The following is a 13061-nucleotide window of genomic DNA, read 5'->3' as shown; positions in this document are numbered from 1 at the left end:
CTACACTCGGCAAAAGCTTTGCCGAGGGTAAAGTAGCCTTTGCCGAGTGCATTAGGCACTCGGCAAAGCGCCTAAATCCAGCAGTGAAAGAAAGAATTATTTATTATTAGTCTTCTTTGAGTGAATTTAGATCCGTGAGATCTTGATGGCTCAAAGCTGTTGCCTCAACAGATGTTATTTTATACTACTAGCTGACAAACTATCTCCCGACTGTTTTTTTTTATAGCCTTACTCGGGTACAGCTGTAGAATTATCTCCCGACTGTTGGTTTAAACTAAGTATATTTCTAAAAAATATATATATTTCTCGTCCGAGCGTTACGTTTATTATAAATTAAATAAAATAAAATGAAAGAAAACAGGCGTGCGACGTCCCTGGGCTGGAAGTAGACACCGTCCAAATTCTTGCAATGTTTTTGTTTTTTTTTACAACGCATTCTTGCAATGTTGATCTCGGTAACTTCTCAAACTTAAAGGACAACGTATTCTAATGATCTCGTTCATGAAATGAAGCAAGGGGACCAGATTGGTCCGATGTTAACATCAGGAGCCCGAATATTACCTGTCTCGGATTCGATTCTTCAGTTGCGTCGTTCGCTGAATCATTGAAATTATGCTCTGCGATCCTATTGATCTGTCGAGCATAGATAGAGACAGCTGTGGACACGTCATTCGCTCGTTTCGTCTCTACTAGTAGCTACATGGTAGAATTAGAACGTCGTGGAATTGGCACAGAGCTTGGGCCATGATCGCCGCTGGGGGGCGCTGCCGGAGACGGAGACGAAGACCAAGACCGAATCCGGGGGTCGCACATGGATGTAAACTGTTACCGAGTTTGTTTTAGACCGAACACACTCGCGATCCACTCGCCTAACGGGCGGCGAGGTCGGCACTTGTTCGGCATTTAGCAGAGGTCGGTCCTGACCACTGATCGGTGATCGGATCCAGAGATTCACACCGTCGTGTGAGATCATGGGCTCCTGGCATCCGAGATGCGATTGCACGAACCGTGTCGCCCGCGCCGATGCCCAGATTCACCAGTGGTACTGTTACCAGAGGCAGGGAGCGGCTACTCGCCTACTCCGCCCCAGCTGTAGCCTCACTGCTAAGAACATAGAAAATGGCCAAATGCAGTGGAATTTTGCTTTGCATGAAACGGGTCAATTCTGGCATTGTTCAGCAAAGGTTCAAAGGGCCTTTCAGATGCAGATGGGGCATAAAAACTGGCATTTACAAAAGCATACCACGACAGCAAAACTGACGCACCACTGCGGTGTGATGACATATCGATGAAGTTGTCCAGAACAGACGATAACAAACAAATGAGTGTGCTCGTCTCTCCTCTGTTCCTCCAAGAATGATCATTTTCCATGGCTATCTATAATGACAACTTTGGACGATATAGGAACATCATAGCATTCTATATTTTACAAAAATTACATGCAAAAAGACAAAAAAAAATGAAAATAAATAAGGATCTCCCTATCGACACCATCCACAAGCGAAAAGCAAGAAGAACCGGGCGGCGAGGGAGACGAAAGCGACGGCCTCCTCTCCTCCCCTGCCTTATCGCCTCCACCGCCGCCCCATTAATTACAAAACACCCAGCCGACGCCGGTGCTGACCGCTGAGTCGATGTCAGCGGGAGGTCATCATCCCCTCGCGGCGGCCGTAGCAGGCGGGCGTGGGGAGTGCGGGTGGTGGTGAAGGAACAGTGGCGGCGTGTGCGCGTCGCGGCCGCCGAGGTCCATGGACGACCTGGCCGACGACCCAGGCGGCGGCGCGAGCGCGACGAAGCGCGCGGAGAAGTCGCGGTAGTCGCCGCCCTTGCCGGGGCTGCCGCAGCCGCCTGCTCCGTGTCCGTCGTCGAAGTTGAGCGCGTAGCTGAGCGGGTCGTAGTTGAGTTTGCCGCCCCCGCCGCCGTTGTTGGCCCCGTGGCGCGGGCCGCTGCTGCGGCGGAAACGGAACCGGCGGATGAAGGTCTTCCACCGCGGGCCGGCCACCAGCTCCGACCACTCCCGCACCTTCATCAGCGCGTCCACCCCGCGCCGCCACCACCGACGCCTCCTGCCTGACGCTGCTCCGCTTCCCCCTTCTTCCCCGACGCCGTGCCACCACTCCTCGTCGGCGCCCCCGCTCCCGCGCCGCGCTTGCGGGGACGACGACGAGGCCCACGGCGGCGCCGCCCAGAAGCAGCCGCAGCAGCGGTGCCCGCGGCGGGAGAAGAAGGCGGCGTCCGCGTCGTCGAGGCCGCCCACTACCACGGCGGCGCCTCCGCCGGCAGCGTCCATGGCGATCGGGTGCGGCGGTGTCCGGGGTTGTGTTGTGGTGGAGAGCCGAGAGCGGGCGCGTCGCGTCGCGCCAGCGCTTTTAATGTGGAGGCGGTTTCCGGCTGGCGGGCGCACGGCCCACTGTCACGGGGGCGATCAACCGCCGGCTTGTTGCCTACTTGCCTTCGTGGTGCGCTCTCCACCGACACGCGGGCCCGCTGGGCCAGCGATGTCATTGGGTGCAGTGGCGTTTTCCTCGAGTTCTTGTGTCTATTTATGTGGGCCCCGTTTGCCTGTGGGCGTGGCCCGTGGCTGGTCAACTCCGGCGACGGTGCCTCGAACTGGTAGGTTTTGGTTTTTTAAACCGGTAAAGCTTGTTTCCATCTCCATGCAAATCGTCGGTGACTAGGCTGGTTACAAAAGGTAGGAACTTGGCTCGTGAAGACAGTCGAGCTAGAGTTAACCGCGCTCGCTCCATGCATTGCTAGGTGACACTACAGTAATCAAAGAAAGAGCTGATAAGATCTTTGTTTTGTTACAAAAGTCTCGAGGGTTCTAAATACGATTACGTCACTATATACATCAATAAATAATGAACTTCAAATAAAGCAGGCACATAGATTTAGCTTACGTCATGACATATCTTTAATGCTTTTGGTTTAGCTGCAGCGTTCATCCTTTCTTTAGTGATGGTACATATGGACATGGACCCAGAGATTCATAAAAAAGAATATCAATAATAAAGAGGAGAGGCCGTTGCTTTTGGGCTGCAAGAATCCTGTGTAGGACTGTCGTGAGTTGAAATTTTGCAACAGCCCGTTGAAGGCCTAACCTCTACAGCCCAATAAAGGAAAGAGCGCATCCCGGTGGGCTGTGCGGCGCAGGTGATCAACACTCTGGCGAATGCACGGAGCCTATCGGGCTGGCCCCCACGCCAGGACGCGCAAGGCGCAAGAGCGACACGTCCGCGAAGATAGGCTCCCTGTCAACACCCAAATCCGGCTCCTCCCCAACTCCCACAGCTCGGCGGACGGCGGCGGGCTCTCCCGACGTCCGACGACGGACGACCGACTTCGCGGAGCTAGGCATGCATGGCCGCCGGACTCATCTGCGTGCTCCCTCTCCTGCTGCAGCTCTCCGGGTAATCGCGTGACGGGGGGAAGAGAGAGAGGAGCGGACCAGAGCGGAACGAACAACAGGTGGTCAGGAGAGAGCGCAGGTGCATTACGATTCGTGCGCCGGCCTATCCCACGGGTCACGGGTTCCCGTTCCCTGAACAAAACAACTCGGAACCAACCGGGCCCTGTTCGAGTCCTACTATTTCTATAAAAAAATAGTATTTTTTTCCTCGCGACGAATCAGCAAATAGTTCTATCAGCTTCCCTTTTGAGCGAAACGAACGGAGCCACGTCTCGCTCGCTCCCGTTTTCTCTCCGCAGAAGCAGAAACAACAGCTCAGCAGAATACAGTACCTACCAACCAAGTCAAAGATTCCCGCGGGCTTTTGTGTCCCTTATTATATACGACGGACGGTCCGTCCGTTGTCTGCTTCGTTTGGAGTCTCCGCCGCCGATCTTCAGGTTTCAAAGTCTCCGCCGCCGATCTCCTCGCCGCGGGCGGACCTGATCGAGGTACCTTACCCTCGAACTGCGGCCTGTTCGTTCTCGCCGGTTTTCGTAGCTATGTGTTCATTCCCACACACCACAGATCGACGATGGCCGCTGGCGGCGCCGGCGCCGGCGCCGGGGCATGCCCTCCGCCGGGGCTGGGGTTCGGCGGGGAGTACTACTCGGTGGTGGACGGCGTCTGCAGCCGCGACGGCAGCTTCTTTGGCGGGAAGCCGGTGCTGGCGCAGGCCGTCGGGTACGCCGTCGTCCTCGGCTTCGGCGCCTTCTTCGCGCTCTTCACCTCCTTCCTGGTAATTCACTTTGTCCGTCCCCACTGACGAGTGTCTCGATCGCGTGCGTGACTCCCTCGCTTGATGATTTTTCTCTAGTGCTGTTTGGCGTGCGCATCGCATCGCATTGCACACACAACGACCTTACGACCATTGCTAGCTTGCATGATTGGTGTGGTGGTAACTTTTTTTTATTTAAAAAAAAAAAAGAAAACTATGTCAACAAGAGCATAAATTTGCACGAAAAATTCTAAATTGTCGGAAATGCAACGAAGATTCATGTATGCATGAAACCAACTGTAATACACTACTATATAAGGCGTCTTTGCAGTTTGAGCTTAGAAAATGAACAGTTGACGACTCGCATCGCAAGAAATAGAATGATTCTGTGTGGCCTGATTCCGTTTTACCAAATATGGGCAGGATCATGCCTGTGTGGAATTGAATAACACGCCAAGTTGCATGTGCGCCCGATTTGACTTTGGATTATTTTTCGTTTTCTTAAGTCAAGTTGGTTTTTCTTTCCGCAACAGTCACTGTGATATGATATATGCATAAGCACCATGCACCAACTATGCTTAAGAGATTTAGTCAAAGTTTGACTTTGTGAGAACGGAAGCTAAAATATCGTACATAAATTGCGTTTGTCCTTGTCGCGTGTCCCTTTCGAGAGTTACAGAAAAAATATAATTGACGCACGGAATTCCTTTCCTTATTTGTGTAACTAGTACTTTTGATATAATAGCAAATGTATCCGTACATCGCAATGGAACTTACAACTTTGCTCAATTATATTGATGACGACTAGCGGCTTAAAGATTTTAACGATCATGTCATGCATTCTAATTTATCTTACAACGGAATTTAAAAACTTTGCTCGATTATATAGATGACTAGCGGCTTAACTATTTAACGATCATGTCTTGCATTCTAATATATCTTACAACTGAACTTAGTCCTATGCGATATGCGTAGATGTACCTACTCGTACAGGTATGAGAGACTTGGAGATTCATTTAATGGTTGTGTCATGCATTTCAATTCGTTTTGCAATCAGACTTTGCATCATGCCTGCTAACTCGTACGGGCACAAGAGTGGCGGACCATGAAAACATTCATATTCCAATTTGTTTGAGGATTTTTTTTTTTTGCGAGACGATTTGTTTTGGGATCAAACTCTGCATCTTGTTTGGACACGCTACTCTAACTCGTATGGCATCAGTACTTGTACACCTTTTTATACTTGCTTTATAAGACAAATATTTGATCATGGTAAAATGTTAATAGTAGTATTCTAGAAGAATGACCAACATGTTTCATATTGTCCCAGACCGCAAACGGTCACTCATGAAGTTTTAAGAGCCGATTTGACTTTGGATAAAGGATCGATCCTTTGAAACTCATTAGATTCTTATGGGAGAATTTTTTTTCCATATGAATTTGTAGAATTTCTAAGATGAGGTTCAGAATTTGGATCCCACTAGTTTTTAAAGAATCTGGTTTTTAAAAACTAGGTACGATTCAAACAGACTAGTTTTTGTCTAGTTTCTTGTGTCAGTTTTGTCATATTCTTAAAAACCAAGAAGCTGTTGGTACCCAGCTTTTGATAGTTTTTATGATCCTATGAGCAATAAATAAAGCCAGATTCTTAAAAACGGGGGAATCCAAACACCCCACTAGTTTTTGCTCAGAATACAGATTTTAGAAACTAAATGCAAAAACTAGTTTTTAAGAATCTAAAACTCATCCAAACATGCCCTCAACCTCACAGAAGAATTTCTGTGAGTGTGTCTTTCTTTTCTAATTAATGTGTTCCATCCAGGGCCCCATTTGTTATAGAAATAAGGGGAAAGAAAAGAAGATCCTAAATTATTTGAATTCGAAGGAAAATTAATCCATATACGAGTGGCATGCTAGCCAGTGCTCAACATATCAGTCAAACAGTCCACACCACGTCCTGGTAGGGACGGTCCTCACCTAATTTTTTTCGGATTATAACCCAGTGCTGCTGCAGGTGTGGCTAGAGAAGCGGTACGTGGGATCACAGCACACCTCGGAGTGGTTCAACACGGCTGGACGGAGTGTCAAGACCGGCCTCATCGCCAGCGTCATCGTCTCCCAGGTACATACTCAATTCACTGACACTTGCTCATTTCCCTTGATTTGTCTGTCTTCAGTTTCAATCGCATATATACTAGCAGTTGGAATTAGCTAATGAATGTATGGAATGGATCAACCGATCTCGCATCCAATCGAGCAGTGGACATGGGCGGCAACAATCCTGCAGAGCTCGAACGTGGCGTGGCAGTACGGCGTGAGCGGCCCTTTCTGGTACGCTAGCGGCGCCACCATCCAGGTGCTCCTGTTCGGAGTCATGGCCATCGAGATCAAGCGCAAAGCGCCCAACGCGCACACCGTCTGCGAGATTGTTCGCGCGCGGTGGGGCGGAGCGGCGCACGCTGTGTTCCTGGTGTTCTGCCTCATGACCAACGTCATCGTCACGGCCATGCTGCTGCTCGGCGGCTCCGCCGTGGCGAACGCGCTTACGGGCATCAACGTCTACGCTGCCAGCTTCCTCATCCCGCTCGGCGTCGTCGTGTACACGCTCGCGGGCGGGCTCAAGGCCACTTTCCTCGCCAGCTACATCCACTCCGTCGTCGTGCACGTCGTGCTCGTCGTCTTCGTCTTCCTCGTCTACACCTCCAGCCACCAGCTCGGCAGCCCCCGGGTGGTGCACCACCACCTCACCGCCGTGGCTAGCGCGGCGCGGGACTGCTCCGCCCCGCTCTCGCACTCGGACCAGGCATGCGGCCCCGTGCACGGCAACTTCAAGGGCTCCTACCTCACCATGCTCAGCTCCGGAGGCCTCGTCTTCGGCATCATCAACATCGTCGGCAATTTTGGCACCGTCTTCGTCGACAACGTAAGCCTAATCTACATACATTCAGGAATCAGGATATGGTATGTACGAATCAATTCCATTTGTGTAATGTCATGCTCGCGGTGCAGGGCTACTGGATGAGCGCGATCGCTGCCCGTCCGTCGTCTACGCACAAGGGGTACCTGCTGGGTGGGCTGGTATGGTTCGCGGTGCCCTTCTCGCTGGCCACCTCGCTGGGTCTCGGCGCGCTCGCCCTGGACCTCCCCATCACGGCAGCCGAGGCGGCCAAGGGGCTCGTCCCGCCCGCCACTGCCACCGCGCTCATGGGCAAGTCCGGCTCCGTCCTGCTCCTCACCATGCTCTTCATGGCTGTAACATCGGCCGGCTCGGCCGAGCTGGTGGCCGTCTCCTCCCTCTGCACCTACGACATCTACAGGACGTACATCAACCCGGACGCCTCAGGTGAGCAGATCCTCCGCGTGTCCAGGGCCGTCATCCTCGCCTTCGGTTGCCTCATGGGTGTCCTGGCCGTCATCCTCAATCTCGTGGGCGTCTCCCTCGGATGGATGTACCTGGCCATGGGCGTCATCATCGGCTCCGCCGTCATCCCCATCGCGCTGTTGCTGCTGTGGAGAAAGGCCAATGCCTTAGGTGCCATCCTCGGCGCCGTCACCGGCTGCGTCCTCGGCGTCACCGTCTGGCTCTCGGTCGCCAAGGTGCAGTACGGGCGCGTGGACCTGGACAGCACCGGCCGGAACGCGCCGATGCTGGCGGGGAACCTGGTGTCCATCCTGGTGGGCGGGGCGGTGCACGCGGCCTGCAGCCTGGCGTGGCCGCAGCACTACGACTGGGAGAGCAGCCGGCAGATCACCACGGTGGAGAGCGTCGCCGCCGACAGCGACCTGGCGGAGGAGCTCAAGGAGGAGCGGCTGGTGCACGCGAAGCGGTGGATCATTAAGTGGGGCGTGGCGTTCACGGCCGTGATCGCGGTGGTGTGGCCCGTGCTGTCGCTGCCGGCGGGGAGGTACAGCGCCGGCTACTTCACGCTGTGGGCTGTCATCGCGATTGCGTGGGGCACGGTCGGGTCGGCGGTGATCATCTTCCTGCCGCTGGTGGAGAGTTGGGACACTATCTGCAAGGTGTGCGAGGGCATGTTCACCAACGACGCTGTCTACGAGCGCCTCGACGAAATGAACCTGCGCCTCAAGGCCATCATGGCGGACATGCCCGAGGCGGAGGAGCGTTACCAGGAGATGCAGAAGGAGAAGGGCCTTGTCGCCATGGAGATGCATCCTACATCCGGTACCCGCCCGTCCATGGTCGCCAATGACGATGGAGATGATCTTTCGCGGGCTTAAGATCAAATATTAACATTATTCTTCCGTATTGATGAATTCGCACAGATTCAGTATATATCAGGCTAGCAGAAGCTAGCTTTGTGTATCTAATACCGCGTAGTGTTTGTACAGGCAATAAATCTCAAACTGAACGAAGAACCATAAATTTGTTCGATGAGTTTGTACTTATAGTAAGTAAGCCTGTCTATATTCTTGCTCTTATATTTGCAGTCTAAGAGCAAAGTCAAACTTGTTCTGTCGTGTCATTTCAGTCCTCAAACTTCAATCGTCCATTTAGATCCAACTTGTTCTCTTATATTATTCCGGTCCCTAAACTCGTAAATCGGTTGTTTATGCTCTTAAACTTATTCGGTTGTGTCATCCCAGGTACTAAACTTGCAAGTCGTCCATTAATTTAGATCATCAAACTTATAAAGTTGTGTCATCCCAATCCCTAAATCGCAAATCGCCTGTCTAGATCTTCAATCTATGTTCGGGTCTTAGAGTCAGTCTAGACTCGTGCCCGTATGCTGATGCAGTATGCTAACATATGGGGGTATACATGCCAGCTCCATATGCCTTCTCCATCCTCTCTATCCCCTTAGCTCGTTCTCTTCTCTCACGACTCGGAACCAATGGCTGAGGCTGGTGGCGCAGTTGAAGGCTTTGCATTGGGTGGTACGACCATTGGAACCCGTAGAGATTTCCTTACATGCGGACACGAGTCTAGACTGATTTTAAGACCTGAACATAGATTAAGGATCTAAATAGATGATTTGTACGTTCAGGGACCGAGATAACATAACTGAATAAGTTCGAGTGCATAAACGGGTGATTTGTAAGTTTAGAGACGGGGATAATAATGTTAAACAAGTTTGAGAATCCAACCGATGATTCACTGGTAGAGAACCGAGCTTTACTCCCGGTGGAGAACCCCCTCTAGTCCCGGTTCCCCACCCGGGAGCAAGCATCCGGGACTAAAGGGGGGTCCTTTAGTCCCGGGTCAAGAACCGAGACTAAAGGAGGACCTTTAGTCCCGGTGGGTAACACCAACCGGGACTAAAGGTGCCTCCTGACATGCCACGATGGCCGGCACCTTTAGTCCCGGTTGATAATACGAACCGAGACTAAAGGTTTTTTTCTTTTTCCTTTTCTTTTCATTTTTTTGTTTTCTTTTTAAAATAGGTTTTCGAAGTCGTATTGTACGCTGCTAATTATACATTTATATGCGCATATAGTATGTTTCGGTTCAAGCACAATGAACGTATTAAATCACACAATTCAAGCATAGAAATATATATATATATATATATATATATATATATATATATATATATATATATATATATATTTACATGCATGCATGCATATGTGTATTTTACATTATATTATTTCATGTGCATATATTATAAAAGATTGCATTATAGTTGTTGTGACATAACAAGTTTCCTCTCATCCTTTAGCTTGGCTTCAATGGCAGTGTTGGGTCGAAGTAGAACTCGCCCTTGGAATCGATGACCTGCTCATTAAAAAATCCGGCTATAGATTCTTGAATTGCTTTGATTTGGTCTTGCCATATGACCTTTTCCTCCAACCATCGAGTCTATAGGTTTGAATTAAAGGAAAATAAATTAATATATGTACATATATATATAAAGACATAGTAACACAATCAATAATAATAATTAAATGAATATATAGTGTATTTTTAACGTACTTTGAGTCTCTCTGTAGGAGTTCTTTGGGAGAGCACCTTGATAAACTTGCAAACATAGTAACCACAGTAGTTGTTCCCCTATTCCTGCCTCAGACACCACTTTACGAGAAAAAGATTTGTCATCCAATCTGGTGATCCGATGAAAGCTATATGTTTAATTAATAAAGATGATACGATTCAGGGGACTTACTTTCAAAGGGATTACATTCAGTGGCGCTTTGCATTTTTCCATGTGTTGCTTCTCAATAAAGGTTTTCCAAACACTGCCCAATAAAAAATTTGCCACGTCATCAGATATAGTTAATCATCATGTTTGTGTGTATATATAGTTGCTAGAGATCCTGAAATTACCTCTAGATAATATCTATCATATCTTGGTAGTCTTGTTGTGGTTTTCTCATCGAGTCATAGATTATCAAGTGACTTTTCACCAGATCGATGTCCATCAATATCCAGTGATTGCTGCATGTGTTTATAGGATATAACGCATAACACTCATTAATTAACTAGAATCAACATATGAGCCATTAAGGCTATGATCGATATGATTAACACTCACTTGAAGTTATAGGGAAAGAGTATATCCTTCTTGTGACGTTGGTTCACTAAGAAGTTCATGAGGTTACTCTCTGACTCAGACTTCCAATTAGTCTTTGGAGTAATTGGGTCTTTGAATACTATATGGGGATCAACAAAACCAATTTCATTGCAGCCTTCCTTTCTGAGCTCTGTCATTGTAAATCTGCATATATATAGTACTTGTTAGGATAATTTATATGCATATACACACATATGATGAGTTTAATAATAGATCGAAAGAATTATTACTTACAAGCAATAGCAGCTAATGATAACTTTGTCCAGAAAGGTCAGGTGGCATAGTTGATGAAATTCTGCAAAGTCAACATACATAACATCATCGCCACGGAACCAATGTTCGTCTCTAATTCTGACACCAACGCAGAAGTCTCCACTGGTAGACGCCTGCATGTACCACTTGTTTAGTAGGTACATTTGCGTCCCCAGATCAGATAAGGCTTGAGGGTTGTATAGACTCTGGCCTAGTACAAATTTTTTCTTCCAAATATCAACCTCCGCCGCACTCTCAATGTTTCCATCACCAAACATCTGGTAAAGGTCGAGACCAGTCTCATCAAGAAATTCACCAAGGTGATCCAAATCGACATCCAGAGGTATGTTTGCCTGATGCATTAATCCTAAATTCGAACCATATTCATTACCAACAACTAGCGGGGGGATTGATTGGTGCGCTTGTTGTCTGAGTTGGGCAACTCCTTTCCCTGCCCGCTTCTTTTTCTGTGCCGCCTCAATTGACTTGGTGAGAGTGCGGTCATAGTCTGATAACGTTGATTTGGACGGCTTACGAGATTCCCGCTGTTGTTGCTGGTAAGAAGTCACCTTTTTTCTTAGAATATCTGGAGCTACGAAGAAGTATGGTTTCTCCGGGTTTCTCCTTGCTTCTTGATTCATTTTAAGTTTGTCATAGAATCTAGACATGTCTTTTTTATATGCATCAGTTCCTTCTTCCTTCTCTTCAGATATTATTTTGGGAATAACCCTTGGTTTCATGGTGGCTTTCTTTGCAGGCGGGGACTAGTTCTTCGTTTGAGGGGCTGGCCTCTTGCTAGGCTTCTTGGTAGGCGGGGGCAGGGGAGGCGTTGGAGACCTCCTTGGAGGTGTTGGCAGCGGCATTGGAGACCTCCTTGGAGGTGGCGGCTGCAACGTTGGAGACCTCCTTGGAGATGGTGTGGATGCAGCCTCGTCTTCCAACACAATGTCATCGTACAGAGCACTATGATGATCTGGCGATTGAACAATTGGATTTAGGTTGGGAGAGGATCTGCTACAAAAAAAAGGAATGACATATTATTATGAGCAGATTATTAATTATTTAAGCCAATACAAATTAATGATGTAGTGTTTTCATCCGCACGTACCTATGGTGAGGTAGTTCAGGAGGAGGTGGAGCCGACATCCCTGGAATGATGATGTAGCGCTTGTGCCATAGAATGAATATCTTCTTCGCTTCTCCTAGAGTCTTCTCGCCATCACCTCCAGAAATGTCAAGAGGCAAATCACTAAAACCTTTTTTAGCTTTATCTACCGAGATGGTAGCAGATCCTTCTTGGATTATATTCCCATTAATCCTTGGTGTCTTGGTTCGGTCGATAGGATTAACAAGACCGATAGCCACCTTGATTGTGGAATTCTCCTTCGGAATGTGTAGCTCACACGTTGTACAAGGTTCAGTGACGTCATCCATAGGGAAGCGCAGTCCTATGTCCCCTTGATTTGGTATCTTCGTGGAAGCGCAGCTGCTTTTCAACTAAACAGATTGGCTAATGTTGATTCTTGGCTCTGATGCCTGCTTACTTGTACTCACTGCTATTTGCACTTGCCTTCTGATTTCCTCCTGCATTCTCGCTTCAAGGTTTTTTTCCCGCTCCTGTGCTTCACGCACCGCTTCCTCCAACCTCTGGAGCCGTTGTGCCTCTTCTTCCTTCTTTCTCTGGCGACTTCTGTAGGAAGGTCTGTCCTGAGGGAATCCATGCTCCCACGAGATACTTCCTTTGCCTCTAGTTCGGCCACCATGTTCAATAGTCCCGATGGCGTATGTCAGCTCATCCTTCTCTCTGTTGGGCCTGAACGCACCACTAGCAGTAGCTCTCTGAGCATAAAACAATCTTTCTGCTGCTTCTTGCAGTCTTGCGCCATAAACGCACTTCCCTGTCTCCTGGTCTAGTGTTCCCCCATGACCGAAAAACCAATTCTTTGCACGTTCTCCCCACTCGAGTGATTCTGGTCTGATACCCTTGGCAAGAAGGTCTGCTTCCATTTTGTTCCACTTCTTAATGGCAGTCGGGTAGCCACCTGATCCCAAGGTATGGTGGTATGTCTTCTGTTGGGCATTACGTTGGTTCTTTATCACCCGACTCACA

General features: G+C 49.0%; 2 protein-coding genes across 3 annotated transcripts; one reads left to right on the top strand and one right to left on the bottom strand.

Annotated features, from left to right (window-relative positions):
* Positions 1 to 1260: 1260 nt before the first annotated feature.
* LOC136529042 (uncharacterized) lies at positions 1261 to 2611 on the bottom strand. Its single transcript, XM_066522093.1, has one exon. The coding sequence runs from the start codon at positions 2288 to 2290 to the stop codon at positions 1652 to 1654; it is 639 nt and encodes a 212-aa protein (XP_066378190.1). The 5' UTR covers positions 2291 to 2611; the 3' UTR covers positions 1261 to 1651.
* A 1066-nt stretch (positions 2612 to 3677) lies between these two features.
* Positions 3678 to 8579, top strand: LOC136527415 (urea-proton symporter DUR3-like). Of its 2 annotated transcripts, XM_066520135.1 has the most exons (5): positions 3678 to 3900; positions 3977 to 4187; positions 6181 to 6288; positions 6427 to 7089; positions 7176 to 8579. In XM_066520135.1, the coding sequence occupies exons 2-5, from the start codon at positions 3984 to 3986 to the stop codon at positions 8403 to 8405; spliced, it is 2205 nt and encodes a 734-aa protein (XP_066376232.1). In that variant the 5' UTR covers positions 3678 to 3900; positions 3977 to 3983; the 3' UTR covers positions 8406 to 8579. The 2 variants fall into 2 exon arrangements, with proteins under 2 accessions (XP_066376232.1, XP_066376233.1); XM_066520136.1 differs by lacking the exons at positions 3678 to 3900; positions 3977 to 4187 and having other exon boundaries at positions 6211 to 6288; positions 6368 to 7089.
* Positions 8580 to 13061: the final 4482 nt, after the last annotated feature.

The sequence above is a fragment of the Miscanthus floridulus genome, chromosome 19 (assembly GCF_019320115.1).
Source record: "Miscanthus floridulus cultivar M001 chromosome 19, ASM1932011v1, whole genome shotgun sequence".
NCBI classification, from domain to species: domain Eukaryota; kingdom Viridiplantae; phylum Streptophyta; class Magnoliopsida; order Poales; family Poaceae; genus Miscanthus; species Miscanthus floridulus.
Note: the sequence above shows the minus strand (reverse complement) of the source record. Positions and strands in the feature narration are given on the sequence as shown.